An 18,989-nucleotide genomic window follows, 5' to 3' on the forward strand; every position below is an offset into this window, starting at 1 on the left:
AGACATAAAAAACATGTGCCTCGCTTAATTCCTCCAGCTGGGAGATGCCATTTGCCAAGGCCGACAATCACCACCCCATTGGCCAGAGCTTCACTTACCAGAGATTCACCCAGACCCCAGGTCTGGACCGTAGATAATGGGGGATTCAGCTCAGGAAAAACCTTACATCCTTCCATGTACTATTTGGGGCTATCTCCTTAGAATGCCTGGGTGTCCCTGGCCAGAGATTTTGGCCAGGATGCTGACTGGATGTATGCTGGCATTATACACACATCCCCTGGGCTACGACCACACGCCCATCACTTCAAGAGGGGGGTGGTCCAGAGATCCCAATGCTGGTGTCAAGTCATGCTCATCTGCCTTCTTCACAGAAGGAATCTCTTTGCCAAAGTCTGGAAATCTCACCTGGGTTTATAACTTGACTGAACTTGATATTTCTTATGAGTTGCAGATCTTCGGATCTTCCTGCCCAAAATCTCTAAGAATCAATTTTACTGGAGTGGAAGTCCCCCAATTCTTGCAAAACCGTCTTTCTTGGGGCCACATGACTCTCACAGGTTTTAAGATAACATCGGTTTGAGTCATGAATCCCTCTGGGGGCTTTAACTGGCTCTTCGTCCTGCAAGGACATTTCCCTGACCCCTGCTAGCCGGCCAGGGTTTTCTCGCCCTGGCTGCACACTGCTAGCATGTGGTGTGTTCAAGTGTACACAGGAAAACAGCCTTTAAAAATTATCTCATTCAAACTCGCCTTGACCTTGATTCCACCCATCAGCGTGGTTACAGAATCAGAGCCTGGGTGTGTCTTCAAGGGACAGCTGGCTGCCAAATCCCAGCGATGGTGGAAAACAGCAGAATGTCCTCCTGCCCCTGCCTCACTGTCTCCTGCCCCCCCCCCCACTTCCCCCACAAAGCTCCATCACCCCAGATGCCCTCTGGGGTGCACCACTTCTAAGTTTGTTAGCTTTCAGGAAAAGGCTCAAGGCCTTCTGCCACCACACAAGAGAGAACCAGATGCCACAGCTGGCTCCCGGATGGCAGGACTGTCCCTGCCAGAGATACAAGTGACTTTGCAGGGGATGCGCCTACATGAGGCAGGCCAACTTCCTAGCCAGGCTGACAGCAACAGGGGATCCTAAAAGATTAGCCCATTTCCTTCATTTCCTGAGGGAATGAAACCCATGATCTTCAGTTCCTCAGAGAAGTGAAAGCAGCAGCCAGGAATCCGGTCATTCCTGTTGTCTGCGGGCTTTATAAGTCTGCGGAGGGCGAGGAGGTGGCCTGAAGACGAAGACTTGCTGGGACTCCACTCACTGCTGCGCTCAGGACACTGCCGTCCTCCACCCAGCCCGAGCCCAGGAGCAGCGCCAGGATGCCTCGGCCGCCGGCTGCCCTGCTTCTCCTCCTCCTCGCCACCAATGGCGCCCTCGCCCTCAGGATCTGCTCCTTCAACATCAGGTCCTTCGGGGAGAGCAAGAGGGAGAACCAGAAGGTCATGGACATCATTGTGAAGGTGAGCCCCTTTCAGTGGGAAGGATCTCTGGACCCTGTCCACTGCTTTCAGACTTGAAGAGACTCAGACTCGAAGTTAGTTAGTTCCTTGGGCGAAGGTAGCAGCTGGCTTGAAATTTTATAACAGTAACAACAGCAGTAATTCTAATGGTCACTTCACTTCTCTGTGTCATTATCACCTCTCTACAGGACTGTGTTGTTGTTTTAAGTATTTATTAACGGGGAAGAGAGAGAGAGAGAGAGAGAGAGAGAGAGAGAGAGAGAGAGAGAGAGAGAGAGAGAGAGAGAGAGAGAGAGAGAGAGAAACATTGATTTGTTGTTTCACTCATTTATGCATTCATTGGTTGATTTTTAAATGTGCCCAGACCTGGGATTAAACCCACAACTTTGACATATCAGGATGATGCTCTAACCAACTGAGCTACCCGGTCAGGGCCATGGGGGACTGTTTTGAAGAGCACATTAGCTGATAAATATAGAGCTCCTAAAGCAATGCTTGGCTCCCAGTAAGCTCAGGTGAGGGTGGGCACTACTATAATTCTTGTCACCATTTATCAAATGTGTGCCAGCTCTCTAAGTACAAGATTTCACTTAATAACCCTTAGAAAGGAGGGTACCTTCCCCCCGTAGAGATGATGAACAATGAAAGGTGAAGTGATATGGTACAGCCTGTGGGCGGGTGGGGAGCTGGTCCCAGCCAGCCGGTCTTTTAACCATCCCTGCAGCACAGAATTTTATTTGCTTTCTGCCTTCCTTTCCTCCTTTCCTCCTTCTCTCCTTCCTTTTTTTCCTTTTTTTTCCCCCTCTTTCTTCTTTTTTTCTCCCCCCTCCCCTTCTTCCTTTCCTCCTCTTTCCCTGCTCCCACCCCATCATCCTTTCCCCCACTCCCAATTCTAGTCTTTTTCTCCACTTAGATAAGACTTTTCTTGGATAATATAACCAATTCCTGGGAACTCTGCCCACACTTCTCTGGAGTCGTTGACTCTCTTTACCCCACAGGCTAATTTAAAAAAAAAAAATTTTGTTAATCCTCACCTGAGAATGTATATATTGATTTCAGAGAGGAAGGATGAGGGAGGGAGAGAGAGATAGAAACATCAACAATGAGAGAGAATCATTGATTGGCTGCCTCCTACATGAGAATCATTGATCGAGCTTGCAACCCGGGGATGTGCCCTGACCAGGAATAAAACCTGGGACCCTTTAGTCCACAGGCCAACGCTCTATCCATTGAGCCAATCTGGCTAGGGCTGAGGATATGTTTTCTCATTCTTTTCAGAGAGAGTGGAAGTGAGGGGGGAATGGCTGCTGAAAACTTTCCCAGAACTCTGACCGGGTGTTAGCACTTTGGAAACCTCCGGGGGCACAGTGCTATAGTGGGAAAGCCAGGGGCTTGGGTTCGGATCCCACCTGGCAGCAGGTTAAGTGAGCTGGGGAAGTCCCTTCCGCTCCCGGAGCCTCCATGGCCTTTCAGGAACATGGGCCTTACACAACCTGGAGGGCAGTGAGGCTGAGCAACGTCAAGGTGAGGGAGGCAACAAGGCGGGTGATCCCCAACAGGAGCTGCCACTCTGTCATTAGGCAAAGTGGATTGCAATGATGAGCACACTCTGTCCTAGCTCAGACCCTCCTTTCAGACCTGCTCTTCCTTGCCCTTTGGATGGTACCCAAGGCCTTGCAGATGTTGGTTTTTAGCCAGGACAGCCATGCCAAGCCTATGAGAACCCTGACTCCCCGGCTCAGCTGGAAACTCTGGCACGTGAAGAAACAATTTCCCTGCTTCCTCGTGGGGAGGGGCCCATTCAGAATACCTGCTGAAGTCCTGTCACCCTCCTCACTATTCCACCCGGGAAATGTCTCCACAGGCTGTTCTTTGGTGATTCCACGGAGGGGGCCCTACCGTCAGCATCTCCCTTAAGCCGCCGTGACCTAGAGGGCTGGCGGGTGGGCAGGACAGACATGGCACCACGCATGTCTGAGGTCTTTGTCAAGGCCCCGACCTTCTCCATTATCGCAAAGTCACCCGTAAACAGAGGCCACCGGAAAACAGAGCCACCTGCAGCACTGACCGTGAGACTCACATCCCAGGCTCCTGGGACAGTAATACGTCCAGGGGCCCTTGTCTGAGCATAGGCCAGGCACTTTATGTCTTATTTAATACCGTGACGTAGGCAGCGTTGTCCTCACTTTATTATTGAGACTCAAAATGGTGAAGTGACTTATTCAGGCTTCCATAGCTAGTAAGGAGAAGGACCAGGTCCAAATCCAACCACGTATGTGGAAATGCCTTTTCCCCGTTTCCACACTGAATTCATCCCGTCAGAGATGAGCCCAGCTCCACCATGCTGTAGTTGTTACGGCCTTTGCTGGGAAGGTTGGGGGTGAGGGAGGCTGCCTTCTCCCTCCTGGGTTTGTTGGCCGGCACCACGGGCAATTCTCCAGGTGCCAAATCCTGCCCAGGAAAGGCTCCCCCTGCCTGTGGCGTCGTCCGTTTGTGTCCTTCAAGGGTCGAGCTTGTCCATCCAACAAATACTCATTGAAGGCAGACCATGTGCCAGACGCTCCGAGACACTGGGAGTGAGATGGTGGATGTTGGGGGAGCACTTCACAGAGCTTACAGCACCCGATCACTTAGTTTAGGAGTGCTGACTGTCCTGGGCCCTTCATGTGCATCCTGACAACCCCTTTGACAGATGAGCAACTGGCGTTCAGAGAGGTGAAGCGTGTTGCCCAAGGTCATGGAGCAGAACTGAGGCCTGACGGACCCTTCCCGAGCTCTTCCCCACTATGCTGGCTGCTCCCCGATTAGGGGCGTGAAAGAGGCTTTCAGAGTCTGCCGTCTGCCCCAGGTTTTTCTCCAGACTGCCCCTTCCCCGCTTCCCAGGCTCACTCATGACACCGCCTGCAGGGATTCCCTCACCACTAGCCATGCACTGCCCCTCCCCCCGCCCTCTGTGAACAGTCAGGAGAGTCTCACTGGGTATGGGACAGGAAGGCCTTCCAGGGACCCTCCTCCTCAGGTACTCCTCTTAAGGAAATGGAGCCCGGGGAAATATATTTTTCTCACCTGAAGTTGGGGCAGAAAAAAATGTGTCATGAATGAATTTGAATGATTATGGGGGAAACACAATGTAATATTAGGTTTGGGGGGGAAAAAAGATGAAAACTGTATGATAAATATGGCCATTGTTTGCTGAGCATCTGTTCTGTGCCGCGGACTAGACAGAATTTTATATCCACTAAGTCACTGAATCCCAGGTAAAAAGGCTGGCATTCAGGAAGCTTAGGTGGCTTGTTCAAGGTTACACAGCTGATGGGTGACAGAGTCAAGGCATGAATCTAAGACACAGCCAGTGTGGCTCAGTGGTCGAGCATTGACTTATGAACCAGGAGGTCACGGTTTGATTTCTGGTCTGAGCATATGCCCGGGTTGTAGGCTGGATCCCCAGTGTGGGGAATGCATGAGGCAACTGGTGAATGAGTCTCTCTTATTGATGTTTCCATGTCTCTCTCCCTCTCTCTTCCTCTCTGAAATCAATAAAAATATATTCTTAAAAAAAGAGACATGAACCCAAGGCCATCTGACTCAGAGTCCATACTTTGAACCCATTGGCTAGTCATTTTGCTGCCACTTTTGTAAATAATATAATGGAGAAATCGTGTGGGAAAGGAACTTCTCCTGCATTCTTTACCCTCTAAGCTCCTTCTCCCCTTTCAGGGCCTTCCAATGACCTCTCCTCCTTGGTGTCTGGGCAGAAGGAATTAATTATTCCTCAACATTCCTACAGCTGGGACTTGTTTAGTCCAAATGTCATATCCCTCCCATGGGAGCTAGTTGTTTCCATTTGTCCTCCTCACTGGACCACCCATCTTCCAGGGCAGGGCTGTGTTTTAACAGGTTGGCATGGTGGCCTTTTAGTCACACCGACCGAAGTTCAAATCCTGGCTGACCACCTCTGCGGGCTGTGCCTTTCAGCTCGCCACTCAGGCCTCTGAGCTGGTCCCCTTCTGCATGGCCCTGAGGGAAAGTCATTCATCGAGTTGGTGAGGCTCAGCGTAGGCTCACAATAATGTCAGGTCTTATAGCTATCATCATGGTGGTTATACCTCAGTATTAGCCTGGTACTTTTCATTGACTAAGGGCTTAATAAATATTATTACTATAGTCATTATTCAAGCAAAGCTGAGAGGTGGGAAGTTGGGTGTGGATTTGGATTGCCCAGGCTCACATTCTGCCTTGGCCTCTGGCTGGGTGACTCTGGATGCTTTCCTCACCTCTCCGGAGCCTCAGGCTCCTGTCTTTATGATGGGCACGGTAACAGCACCTCCCTCTGGGAGCCCTTCATTTATTTTAGGCAAGAATTTAATTAATTTAACAATGCACCCAATTTGCTACTTGAAACATAGTAAGTGCCCCCCAAAAGGATTTTTATTATGTGTAGTAAGTGCCCTCAACCCCTTGGGGATTCTCTCTCTGCAGGTCATCAAACGCTGTGACATCATACTCCTGATGGAAATCAAGGACAGCACCAACCAGATCTGCCCCACACTGATGGAGAGGCTGAATGGGTAAAGATGGGACCCCAGACCCTCTATGGGTTCAAGGTCAAGTGCCAGGGCACCTGCAAAGCCCCAGGAAACTGACTTAGCAATAGAGCAAGCACTCACTCTGACCACCAACCAAACCAGTACATGTGGCCAATGTGGCCTGAGCTTCCATCTCTGTTAGCCACGGTTCTAAGAACCTTCAATCAGCTGGCTTGAATAGGAGACAACAAAATAAGGGAAACAGATGAGGAGCCAGGACAGTGAGAGAAATGAAAGAAACAGACAAGAGGCTGAGCTGAGAAGTGCTATTCTAAAGAAAGATCAGGTGTCAGTAGGAAATACGAAATGACCACAGATGGGATGTTACACAGCATATTTATTGCAGAACAGGTTAGATCTAAACAGGCCAGCATGGAAAGATGGCTGCAACTGAACAGAACAAGTTCAGAATTGTAGGTGGAGCAACCCAGTTTATTAATCATATCACATTATAGAGAAATAAGAGTATGTTTGAATTTGCATGGGCATAGAAGAAAGACTGGAAGGATATGCTTCAAATTGCTACTAGTGGTTACTGTAGGGTCTAACTTGGCCCCTAAGGTGACCAGATGTCCTGCTTTTGACGGGACAGTTCCAATTTTTAACAATTTGTCCCCCGTCCCGTGGCATTTAAAAAAAAAGTCCAAAAGATTTAAAAGAATCTTTCCAAAAAAAAAAAACGCCGCGGGACACAGGACAAATTGTTAAAAATCGAACTGTCCCGTCAAAAGCAGGACATCTGGTCACCTTACAGAGGTCCCTTCTGCTTTTTTCCAAATGAACCTGAGACCATGCCTGGGGCTAGGCATGCCCTAGATTTCTCTGCAGCCAGAGGGAGTAACATCGGGTCAGGCTCTCTAGGGTGGAGTGATCAGCAGGTTTGGCAAACAAACTGAGAACTGGGTTTCTCTGTGAAGGTGAAGGTTAGGGTCAATGGGACTTCATGGCTGTATCCTCAGCTCCCAGAACATAAACAACAGCTGGTTTGAAATTATAGTTCTGGGCTTGTTAGAAAATGCCTGGGCGTTTTCAGAGCAGGAAAGAGTGTCCAAAGAAAATGTGAGTAAGAACCATGCACACAATAAATGCTCAGGAGTGGTGTGTGGAGAGGTGACCAGAAAAGGTTGCTCTAACGGGGAGGATGAGCTGCAGCCCCAGCCATGGCCCAGAGTGGGGTTTGGGCTGATTCGGGCCTGAAGCTCCTATGGTCTCAGTGGTCTCTTACAGGTACAGGCCAAAACATACAGATTCGGGAGGACCTGGGTTCAAATCCCAGCTTTGTGCTTACAAACTATAAAAATGGGGTAACAGTGGTATCAACCTATAAGGACTAGAAATAAAGATCCTGGCAGATGTTACATTTCCAGCCAATGATGGCCCTTCTTATTAGACTCCTTTGGAGATATGGAGGCAGGTTGGAGAGAGGGGAATCTCTGCAATAAGGAAATGATTTTCTTTTTTTAAGACTCAATGTAAAATCTTTGTTTTCTAGAAATTCAAGAGCCACAACATACAACTGTGTGATTAGCTCTCGGCTCGGAAGAAATACATATAAAGAACAGTATGCCTTTATCTACAAGTAAGTATCATCTATGCTTCCTGGAACTATGGTTCATGTATACACGACGGCTATGAATTTAATCAAAATGCATATCTTCTCTTCAAAATGAAATTTTGATCTCTAACCAGTTCTCAATATCACTAAAAGTAATTGCCGTCGAAACTGGGACTGGTGCAAAGTATTAATTCTTCAAACTAGAAAACACGAGCAGGTTCCTAACACCTAATGTGTTGGTTAACTCAGTGGTTGCTTGGTCAAGGGTTCAAGATTTCTTTCTTCTTTGTAATCAAGTCCTGGTCCAGGGACGGAAACCTGAGTTGCCCAGCACAGCTGACTCCAGAACTTCATATTCTCACCTTCTTCCTATTAGTACAGTGTTTCCCAAACTTCTCTCATGATGAGAATCACCTGGTGGAGTTGTTAAACTACGGATTGCTGAATCCCAACTAAGAAGTGCTAAACTAGAATTTTTGGGAACATATAGGTAAAATTGTATACTTACTAGTGCTCTAAGACATTGTAAGTATACAATTTTACCTATATGTTCCCACAACTTCTAGTCTTAGATCACTAGTTAAGTATATAATTTTATAAGTATATAATTATAAGTATATAATTTTACCTATATGTTCCCAAAAATTCTAGTTTAGCACTTCTTAGTTGGGATTCAGGAATCTGTATTTTAACAACTCCACCAGATGATTCTCATCATGAGAAAAGTTCGGGAAACACTGTGCTAATAATTTGTTTTAAGTCTGAACATTAACTGTGGGTGCCACAGATACTTAGTATTGCTCAGCTCTTTGCCTCCCAAAGGACCCTGGCCATTGAGAAGAGTTGACTGAGCCTTGTTCTCAAGGTAAAGATCCTTTTCAGCTCTGGAGCCCACTTGGGAGGCTAGTGAAGCCATGGGAACCTAGACAATTACTTCTTGAGAGAAGTAAGAAGACAGCTGACTCAGCTGGGTGGACTTCTCTTTTCTCTTCTAGGGAAAAGCTAGTGACCGTGAAGGAAAGATACCTCTACCATGATCTTCAGGATGGAGACACAGATGTATTTTCCAGGGAGCCTTTTGTGGTCTGGTTCCAGTCACCCCTAACCGGTGAGACCCACACACCTCTCTTGCCCATGATCTTCCCAGAGCAAATGGGCAACAGGCCTAACTGTTGTGACACTCAAGTGAAGTCAAGAATACATTTGGTTTTCCATTTGGAGCTGCAGAGAAGCAAATATATGTTCCATACCTATATGTGCCAGGCACTGTCCCAGGCGCCAGACAAGGTCTCTGCTCTCGTGAAGTTATACTTTAGTAGGGGAGACAGGTAATAACCAAACAAACACATGCAGAGCTGCAAGTGTGCACACCTATAGCTACAAATGTAAACACCCTGAACTAGTACTGCCCTGGGTCAATGGCCTCAGAGGCAGAGTGCTGACAGTCATGGGAGAGTGGGGAGGGAATTCCCAGGAAGGAGAGAGAAGGAAGTGGGGGCTATTGAGAGAGCATGTACAATAATCCTTTCTCACGCACACGATTCACATTTAGCTGAATGAGCAGTGTTCAGAGCATCCCCACACCCCTTTGCTGATTGAATTTTCTCCCAAGGAGTCCTTTGTGAATTGCTAACAAACCTGTCTTACTGAGCTTCCAACTTCCACTCTTCTCTACCCCTTTCTCCCTCCTTGGGATGGCACCTCAGCCATGTCCTATTTAGTTTTCTCTCTTATTCGAGAAAAGCTCCTTATGTCCTCTCTATCTGGGGTTAAACATGAAGGAGCTAGCTGTTCATACATCTTTTAATTAATTAATTCATTCATTCATTCATTCAGTCAGTCAGTTAGTCAGTCAGCCAGCCAGTCAGTCCATCAACAAACATTTTGAGCACCTCCAACGTGCCAGGCACAGTGCTAGATACTGGAGCCAAGAGGGTGAGGGGACAGGTAAGCCTGCCCTCACAGCCCTGGTTCCAGTGGCCAGAATGGAAGTAAAGCCAGGAAGTTCAGAGCATGAGGGAAGTGAGCGAGACGTATTGCCTAGCAGGGTGAGGGCCCACCTTCGATGGGGTGGGGGCCAGGGAAGGCCCGGGAAGTGACATTAGGCTGTGACCTGCAGAAATCAGTCAGAGGGGACTGGCAGATGGTAGAGGGAGGGCAGAGTGAGCACACGTGTTCAGAGGTGGGGAAGGGCTTGGGGTACACAGGGGAGCCACAAAGAGGATGGGGGTGCAGTGGAGGAGTGAGGAGGAGAGTGGGAGATGGGGCTCCAGGTCCTGGCTCCCCACCGTGTGACCACCCAACAGCACCCAGCTCCCAAGCAGGAATGAGGGGAAGCTGGAGGACTAGGCGAGGAGGCAGCCAGAGCACAGCAGCGCTGTGAGCAAGTGGGCCAGGCAGGTTCCGAGGCCGCCCACAGCCCTCGCTGGGGCCTCTCAGTGCCTCCTGGTGGGGGCCGGTTTTTAGACACTTCCCAAACAACCACTTCATTTTTTAAATAACATTTTTGAGGTTTTTTTTTTTTTTTTTCCTGATTGCAAAGGGTGTATAAACTGACGTGCTTCGATGTTTTTTCATTAGAAAAAAAACTTCTTAGTACAAAAGCCAACCTTATTATTTGTTAACAACAGAAAATACAGTGTTGTTTTTTTTTAAATGGCAAAGTGGAAACACCCACCGTGCCAGCAAGGAACACGGTCTCCCAGCTTTTTCTTAGCCACGCAGGGCGAGTGGGAGGAAAGAGGCTCTCATGTCCAGAAAGCAGCCGCCTTGTGACCCTAAGATCCAGCACCTCTCAGCCTCAGGCTGGCCCCCCTGGAAGAGGGGCCCAGGGTGGTGCCTCCTGGGGTGGGGGGGGGACAGCCGCTTCCCTCTGCCCTGCCCTGGGACCTGGCCGGGAAGTGCTGACCCCCGCCTCCTTCCTGCTCCCCAGCCGTCAAGGACTTCGTGATCGTCCCCCTGCACACCACCCCCGAGGCCTCCGTGAAAGAGATTGATGAGCTGGCCGACGTCTACAGGGATGTGAAACGCCGGTGGAAGACGGAGGTGAGACCCTCCTGTGTGCTGCATTCCCCTCTGGCAGGGGCAGGGTCTGGTCCAGGAGAGGGATGAGTGACTCCCTGGAGGGTGACCACCCCTTCGGAGCCCCCATGTGGGCCCTTCCTCAGCCCTAGATGTCCTTCTGGCTCCATCTGCCTGGGTGCCGCCTGCGTGGGTCTTGGGGCTCACACCTGCTCCCTCACACCCGCTCCCCTCCACACCCGCTCCCCCTCACACCTGCTCCCCTCACACCTGTTCCCCCCACACCCGCTCCCCTCACACCTGTTCCCCCCACACCCGCTCCCCTCACACCTGTTCCCCCGACACCCGCTCCCCTCACAAAGGCTGTGAATGCTCAGGGAGGGACCAGCTGGTGCTGGCCCAGTGCTGTGGCTGGACAGGGACGAGTATACAGCATCCTCCCAGTGACCCCACGAGGTCACTATTTTTACCATCCTCACTTTGCAGGTGAGAACAGTGACCCACAGAGGTCCGAAGTCTTCCAGGTGCAAGTGACAGAATCTCAAACTAGCAGAAGCCACTTCTTGGTTCTTGTAACTAAGATGTCCAGGAGTGGCTCAGGCACAGCTGGTCCAGGGCTCCGGCAGAGGAACCAGGGCTTGGCTTGTCTCTGTCCACCTTGGCCCCCCCTTCCTCTGGGGGGGCCTCCAGCTCAGGCTGGCTCCCCTCTGAGACGGCAAAACAGCCACCAGTAGCTTCTAGACCAAATGACAAATGTCCTCTCCCACAATGCAGCAAATACCTGGGAGGGAGTCTTATTGGCTCTGATTGGGTCACATGTCCACCCCTGAGCCCATCACTGTGACCAGGGGGCTGAGAGGCTCTCACCGGCCAAATCTGTGTCAGCTCCACCCCGACCTCATGGACTGAGGGAAGGAGGGCTGCCATTCTCACAGCAGGACCATTCACCTACCATCCCGTTGGCCTCAATGATTTCCTCACCTGGGAAACCGGGATGCCACCCCTGTGGCTGTGAGGTCTGGGGAAGAGCTTGGCAACCATGAAAGTGCTCGAGGGGGCTCTTCTCCATTCTCCTTTCCTCCTGTCAGATGTGACTGTATTGCTCCCATCCTCCTCCTCCTCTCGTCCTCCTCCTCCCGTCCTCCTCCTCATTTGCTAGAAGTGCAAATGAGTCAGGTGTGGCCCAGCGCTGGGCATGGAGAACACAGGGGTGTCTTCCATTGCTTCCTTGTAAAGAGCAGGTCAAGAGAAAGACTCACTCATTCAACAAGAATGAATTGAGCATCTGTGAAGTGTTGGGTACTGGCCCCGAAATGAACAAGAGGAGAAATTCGTGAGGCAGATTGGGGTTCAGTTCTTGGTTTCATCCCTTGAACCTCCCAGCGGAGTGGTGTAGAGCAGGCCCTCTATCCTGATTCCGCAGGAGCTAAAGGTCCTTCCACCTCCGAGTGTTTGTGAGGTTGAAACGAAACTTCACAAAACACTTAATGCTGGATTTGGCGCACAGAGAACGCTCCGTGAACCGTGCCTTTATTAATAGAAGCTGGCAGTCACTAGGGTTAAGGATGACATCCTGTCCTCAACTGTGCCCTTCAGTCACAGGGAAAACCATGATCGGAGGTCAAAATAAGACGTGTTTGAAGAAAACTCCGAAGTCAGCAGCAGCCCCAAACAATGGCACAGACAAGGAAATCTGGCACTTCCTCAGGATTGGGGAAGGTTGAATCCTGTCCCAAGAGCCCTCCACGGAAAAGCACACCCCAGATAGCGTGTTCCTGTTGGCGACCTGAGGCTCTTCTCACTTCCCCCATGGGAAGATCTCCATGGGAATCAATTCCCAACTCCAGGACAACAGCAGGGAGAGGGCTGTGCCCAGGCTGTCAGATACACCACCCACCTTCATCTTTCCTGCTGGGGAACAAAAGGCGTTGCTTCATTCATATGTTGGAGCCCGAGAGAAAAGATGCGAGGGAATCAATTAGCAGCCTTCTCTCACCGCCCGCCCCCCCTCGCCCTGCATGGATTATACAGACAGGGTGACTCAGAGCAGGAGGGAGCAGCTGCAGCAAACACCCCCTCCCTGTAAAGAACACCCTCCCTTGTACACACCTGCCTGTCACACACTCATCAAAACTGTGACTCAACTTCATCTATAGATATATATTAATGGCAATCCATTATTTATGATCTCATGGGGATCAGGGACCCAGCCGCAGCCTGGCTCAGTGGTTCTGGCTCCTGCCTTGTCTGGGGCGGCCCTGTCAGACATCAGCTGGGATTTCAGTCTCGAAGGCTGGCTCAGGGCTGGACGAGTCCCTCCACGCTGGCTCACTTGCATGGTTAGCAGACTGGGTGCTCCCTGGAGACCTCATCCCTCTCCCTGTGGGTCTCTCCGTGAAGGTTGACCTCCCACTATGGTGTCTGGATTCTAACGATGGACGTCCTGGGGCTCCTGTGTGTGTGTGTGTGGGGGGGGGGTGGGTGCCCTTTTCACACTTTTCCCCTCTGACTCTGGAAGTAGCTTGCTCTCTCCTCCCTCTGGGCGTACGGTCCCTCTGTGACTCGGTTTCAAACTGTGGCCTCTTCTTGTAAAAAGCAACAAGAATTCAGGAAGACCCTGTGTGCGTTTGCCAGGGCTGCCATAGCCGAGCACCAAAGACTGGGTGGCTCAAACGGCACAAACATGTCAGGGAGGCTAGAGGATCAAGATCAAGGTGGCAGCAGGTTGGCTCCTCCCTCGGCCTCTTCCTTTCTAATCTTCTCTTTCTGTGCGGACTCGGGTCCTACTGGATTAGGGCCCACCCATATAATCTCATTTTTTACTTAATTGCCTCTTTAAAGGTCCTCTCTCCAAATAGGTCACCTGCTAAGATCCTGGGCTCAGGACTTCAAAACTCAAATTTGGGAGAGACACAGTTTATGCCGTCATTTCCTGAGCATGAGTGATGGAGTTTGGCAATAAAGCCCATCCGGTGACTGATGCCCCATATCATGTCTTTCAGAACTTCATCTTCATGGGGGACTTCAATGCCGGCTGCAACTACGTCCCCAAGAAGGCCTGGAGCAGCATCCGCCTGAGGACCGACAGCCAGTTCGTGTGGCTGATCGGGGATGAAGAGGACACTACTGTCAGGAGCAGCACCGACTGTGCATATGACAGGTGGGAGCCAGCTGCCGAACCAACTGCTAGCCAGGCCGGTGCTTCCTATGCGTTAGGAGAGGCGCCCCCCTCTGGTCAGACGAGGCATTTGGCTTGGAGAGCAGCAGCCCATTTCAGGCCTCTCCACCTAGAGAGAGGCCCACAAACGGCATGGCTGGGCACCGTAGTTCGGCAGTGGCAGGCGTGGGCTTCCGTGTCAAACGGCTGGGTTCCAACCCTCACTCTACCACTTAAGTTCGTGACTAAGAGACTTGTGCCTCTGTTTTCTCACCTGTACATGGAGATTAGAGGAGTACCTCATTCGTGGACACAGGGTGATAATTAAGGGAAGCAGCACATACAAATCTTATAACACAAAGCCTGCCATATAAGCGCCCAGTGCATTCGTTGCTGTTAATTATTCCATCACAAAGACATGTCCCAGTTTTCTCATCCAGTCCCTTGTCATTAGGCATTAGGATTATGGGTTATCATATTATTCAGGGTCAGTTATTTAAACATTTCTGATTCTTTATGTACTTTATGCATATAGTTATGATTTCCTTAAGGCGAAACTCATGACATGAGAGCAGTTAGAGCAAGGAAGTGTTTTCACTTCTAAAGCTCCTGCCGCACATCCTTAAATGAAAACGCATGCATTGAAATAACTGCATGCCCTTGTATGTGTAAAATCTCCTTGGGGCTGTTCCGTCAGCCTTCACCTTTGCTCCTTACGGCGGAGGGAGGCAGTGAGAGTGCCTGGAGCCTGTGAATGCTCATGGCCCACCTCCCATAGCAGAGACCGCAGGCAGGGAATCCCCTCGGAGCCCGGGCCCCACGCTGGCTTCCGTTCCCAGGGCCTATCCTGCCACGGAGAAAGCATGCGATGGCCACCTGCGAGTCCGAGATTGTTCTCACTTCTCCCGTTTTGAGGTCTGGCTTTCGTTTCCACCCCATGACCTCCTTGGTTCCTCTGGGAGCTCTCAGGGCTGGTGTGTCCAGCGCAGAAGTTGTCACCCCCGCCCTGGAAGGCGGAAGCAGCCCTCTAAGGGGGGGAGCAGAGGCAAGGTGGAGGCCCCGGGAGACTGAGCTCCCTGCACCTCCCTCCGTTTTGAGGGGCTGCCAGCAGGGGACATGCCAGTTGGGCACATCAAGTCCCTTCTGTGACCCCAATCTTCTCCCAGCAAATGTGAGGGAGGTGATGGGAAATGTTGAAGCAGAAGAACAGACAAGGTCACAGCAGATTAGGGCGGTGGGAACAGGTTAAACACGGGTGTTCCCTGGGACTCCAGTGTTACACACATGAATGCCAAAGGATGGCAGATGACGTGTGATACTTTCCTTTTTATTAAATTTATTGGGGTGACGCTGGCTAATAAAAGTATGGAGGTTTCAGGTGCATACCACCTGTATACTGTATTGTATGTTCGCCACTCCACGTCAAATCTATGTTTTCCTTAACAGCATGGATCTTTTGTGGTTTCTAAAAAGGCATATAAATGTTTTTGTTTTGGACTCAATGCCAGTCTTTGTTCTGTGTTCTTTGGACACCTCCCAGGCGCAGGGCCTGCCTTGGAAGAGCTTAGCAGGACCTGGCTGCCCACCTGTGTACGAACCTATGCGTAGAAGTCAGAAAAGGGGAGCCTTCCCTGTGTCCTTTCTGACCCTCCGGGTTGGGAAGGTGGCTGTGTAGGGGTGTCGAACTCAATCAGAGAAGGGGCCAAAATCTAAAATCCAGCCTAAATCGCGGGCCGAATGGTTTACTGAACAGTCATAAACTGTCATTGTGATGGAAACGCAGCGGAGTGCAGTGATGACAGCGCGGTGCAGGCCACATTGCAAGGCCTGGCGGGACAGATTTGGCCCGCGGGCCTTGTGTTTGACACATGTGCTGTAGGGAATCTCCAGCTGCCCGTGAAGCCTTTACTTGTGGGTGGAGTTCAGAGTTAACCAGGTTACGGTGTTCGCCAGCACAGTCAGCCCCTCGGAGTCAGGGAGCGCTCGGTGGATGGTTGTGAGCCCGCAGCTGGACTCCTCTTGTCAGTCTTCGTCGGTCTGTCGGGGCCACGCAGACCCCAACTGTATCCCCCCACTTGGTACCCATTAGCATCCATGTTTCCAAAACTTAGTTAACTACCATGTACCCATTGGTTTTCTCCATATTTGTCTTTAAATACATTAGTATCTTACTGAAAAAATAATAATTTTAAAGGAAATGTCAGAATACCAAGGTAAGAAGCCAGCATCATTTGCCATAAGTCGAAAATAAGTGTACAAATAATTCCAGTGAAAACCGAACCATGCAAATTCTGCCTTAATTCTCCTGCCTCTTTATTGAGTACAGCCTGCTCTCTCTTGGTCAACATGGAAGCGTAGGGAGTATTGAAGGCAAGCCAGCCCTTTTCCCCATCATCAAATCAGGGAAAGTGAGAAATAATGGCAAAGGAAATTATAATCTTAGAATGCACGGTACTGCTGTGTAGTGTCCATGTATGCTACCTCCAGGGCTACCTGTCCACACAGGGAGACACTGTCCTGGTGCCCACAGGGCCCCGGAGGAGCTCATCCTCTTTCCCAGTCTCTGGCACTATCCTGAGGTCACAGGCTAAGCCCAGGGTGGACTCTGAGCACCACATGGCAGGTCCAGGCTGCTCAGTCAATGTCAGATGTCAAACATGGACCTGCTTTGACCTCAGATGTCAGCGGTGGATTACTAACAAGACTGTCTTCCCTCCTCTTCCGTAGGATTGTGCTGAGAGGACGAGAGATGGTCAACTCCGTGGTACCCAAGTCCAACAGCGTCTTTGACTTCCAGAAAGCATATAGGTTAACTGAAGAGGAGGTAGGGCTGCCCCCTTGTCTTTCTAAGCCACTGACTGTCCTGGGCAGACGGGTTGGTGTCATCACTGAGGCCACTACTAGAGACCTAGCATTGGGCCATGGGACCTTGAGTCTCAATGCCTGTGGCTCTGTGATTTGAGCGCCTGCCCAGGCTTCTAACGGAGCTGGTCCAGGGGTGGACTTAGAGAACCGCATGCCAGGTCCAGGCTGCTCAGCCAACTTCAGATGTCACACGTGGACCTTGGTTTGACCTCTGAAGTTGACTGAGCAGCCTGGTGTGATGCTCAGCAGGGTGTGCTCTGTGGGGTGACGGTGGGCATTCCACCTTCTCTCCAAAGCCTGAATTTGCTCATCACGAACGTCAGAGTGCCTCCTCATTCTCAAGTGCATCTCCCCTTCCTCCCCACAGGCCCTGGAGGTCAGTGACCACTTTCCAGTTGAATTCAAACTACAATATTCAAAGGACTCCACCAGCAGGAAAAGATCTTTCTCTTACCGGAGGAGAACCAGGGCCCGCCGCTTCTAATGCCAGGGCACCGCTTTATTAACCGCTTCCTGCCTCTAAACAAACAGCTCTCACAGCGCAAACTGCTCCCTGCGGCCAGGAAACAAGACTGGCCCCGCTGCCCTCATTGTCCAACTTGGATTTAATCCAACTTGACCCGAACTGAGAGGAGACGCTTCCATTAGCCCCATGGCTGGTGCCTCCCCTGAACTGCCCAGGAGGAAGCGGGGCTTGTGCAGCCAAAAGAAGGGTTTTCACACCCTGAACCAGAGTCCTGTCGCCAGCTCGGCCGCTGCCCAGCCTGGCCCCGGAGAAGCGGCCGCAGGAGGAAGATGATCTGCTTCTAGCCTCACGAGGGAGCCTGTGCCACCAGAAATGACCAGAAATGCCTAGGCCCCCACGGCACCCCAGGATTCGGGCAGTTCACTGTTTGGGGGATCTGGCCCCTTGTCTGAGGTCGGCCACCATCACATCTCACCGGGATGAAGGATGAAGGCTTCTCCCTCCTGACCTTCCTGCCTCTGAATCATCCTCCAACTCAGCCAGCCCCGGGACCGCCAGTGTCCTCCTTCGAAATGTCATTCTGACCACAGGCCACCCTTGTTCTCCTCCCTCTCCCCCCCCAATTTGGAGAGAGCTCAGAGGGTCTGGACACCGCGAAGGTCTCTATATCAGGGGCGTCATGTCAGACTCTCCCCTTCGTCCCACCTGGCCGCCTCCTCCCTGTGCCCGCGTGCCCTGTCCCATCCCATCCCAGTGTCCCGGCCCCATGTCGGCTGCATCCCCCGGTCACATTCACCGCATTGCATTGGCACCCAGGCCACTGCTGGCGCTCCGTGGGGGACCAGTGGATCAGAGGCCCAGGTGACCCGCAGAGACGCGAGGATTTCATCCCGTTTCTCTAGCCAAAGAGCTGCAGGGGCCCCAGCGGCAGGGCCCAGGCCACCTGCGCCCTGACCGGCGGCCGCCCTTGCTGGCTTTGCTGTTTTCCTCACATCACTTCCTGGTTCAGGCAGCACAGGACATGGCTGCCTGCACGGGCAGCACCAGAGGAAACACAGGCACAAAGGATGCCGCCCCCATCCCTCCACCCCCCCCTCCCTCCTGTCTCCGAAGCAACCCCTCTTCCCAGCTATGCATTCTGCCAGCCTGTACACAATGAGCACCTGTGTAAGCTTGAAAATACAGAGAATGCACACTATTGGCGTGGTCCCACTCTGCTTATTTCCCCGAACGTATTAGGGACGATGCGGCTTTTCGTATAAGAAAACGGACCACAAGCTTGGTTTTTGAAATTAGGTAACATCCGAGGGAATGAAATCAAAAGGCTCTGCTTACATGGGGAAAACCGTTTCTCCAAACGTGCGACTAACCTCAGAGGCCGCGCGGGCGCAGGCAGGGGGGTGGTGAGGCTGCCAGGCTTCTGTCGCCCCCTCTTCTGAGCGGGGCCGCCCCAGAACACGTGCAGTTTCCGAGGTCCAAACGGTCAGGCCGGCACTTCACAAACGAGCTCAAGAGCGTCCTTGTGCCCATGGGCTGGCGTCACAGCCGGGCTGGGACGGGAGTCCTGTGCTGGTGGGTGTGATGGTGGTGATGGGGGAAGGGGAGCAGGGAAAGCGGACCAGACCCTAAGAGAGGGTGCCCGAGGCCCTGACCTGGCCCCACCACCCTGCGGCCTCCTCGGTGACTAGCCATCCCTCTGTCCCTGTGTCCCTGCACACAGCAGGTTACAGGAGCCACAGCATCTGCCATCTCTCAGTCCGGGCAAACTGCTGGGCACGGGGGTGGGGGAGGGGGGCACAGAGTGGCGTTTCTCACTGGCCACAGCCT

At 51.5% G+C, this 18,989-nt stretch overlaps 1 protein-coding gene across 1 annotated transcript; it reads left to right on the top strand.

Annotated features, from left to right (window-relative positions):
• The first annotated feature begins 1,180 nt into the window (after positions 1-1,180).
• On the top strand, positions 1,181-18,360 carry DNASE1L3 (deoxyribonuclease 1 like 3). The gene is made up of 8 exons (XM_036430723.2): positions 1,181-1,512; positions 5,992-6,080; positions 7,591-7,677; positions 8,649-8,761; positions 10,586-10,698; positions 13,677-13,834; positions 16,559-16,655; positions 17,064-18,360. Exons 1-8 carry the CDS (start codon positions 1,372-1,374, stop codon positions 17,178-17,180), a joined length of 915 nt encoding a protein of 304 aa, XP_036286616.1. The 5' UTR covers positions 1,181-1,371; the 3' UTR covers positions 17,181-18,360.
• The last annotated feature ends 629 nt before the right edge of the window (positions 18,361-18,989 follow it).

Source organism: Pipistrellus kuhlii, unplaced genomic scaffold (genome assembly GCF_014108245.1).
Source record: "Pipistrellus kuhlii isolate mPipKuh1 unplaced genomic scaffold, mPipKuh1.p scaffold_m20_p_11, whole genome shotgun sequence".
NCBI lineage: Eukaryota > Metazoa > Chordata > Mammalia > Chiroptera > Vespertilionidae > Pipistrellus > Pipistrellus kuhlii.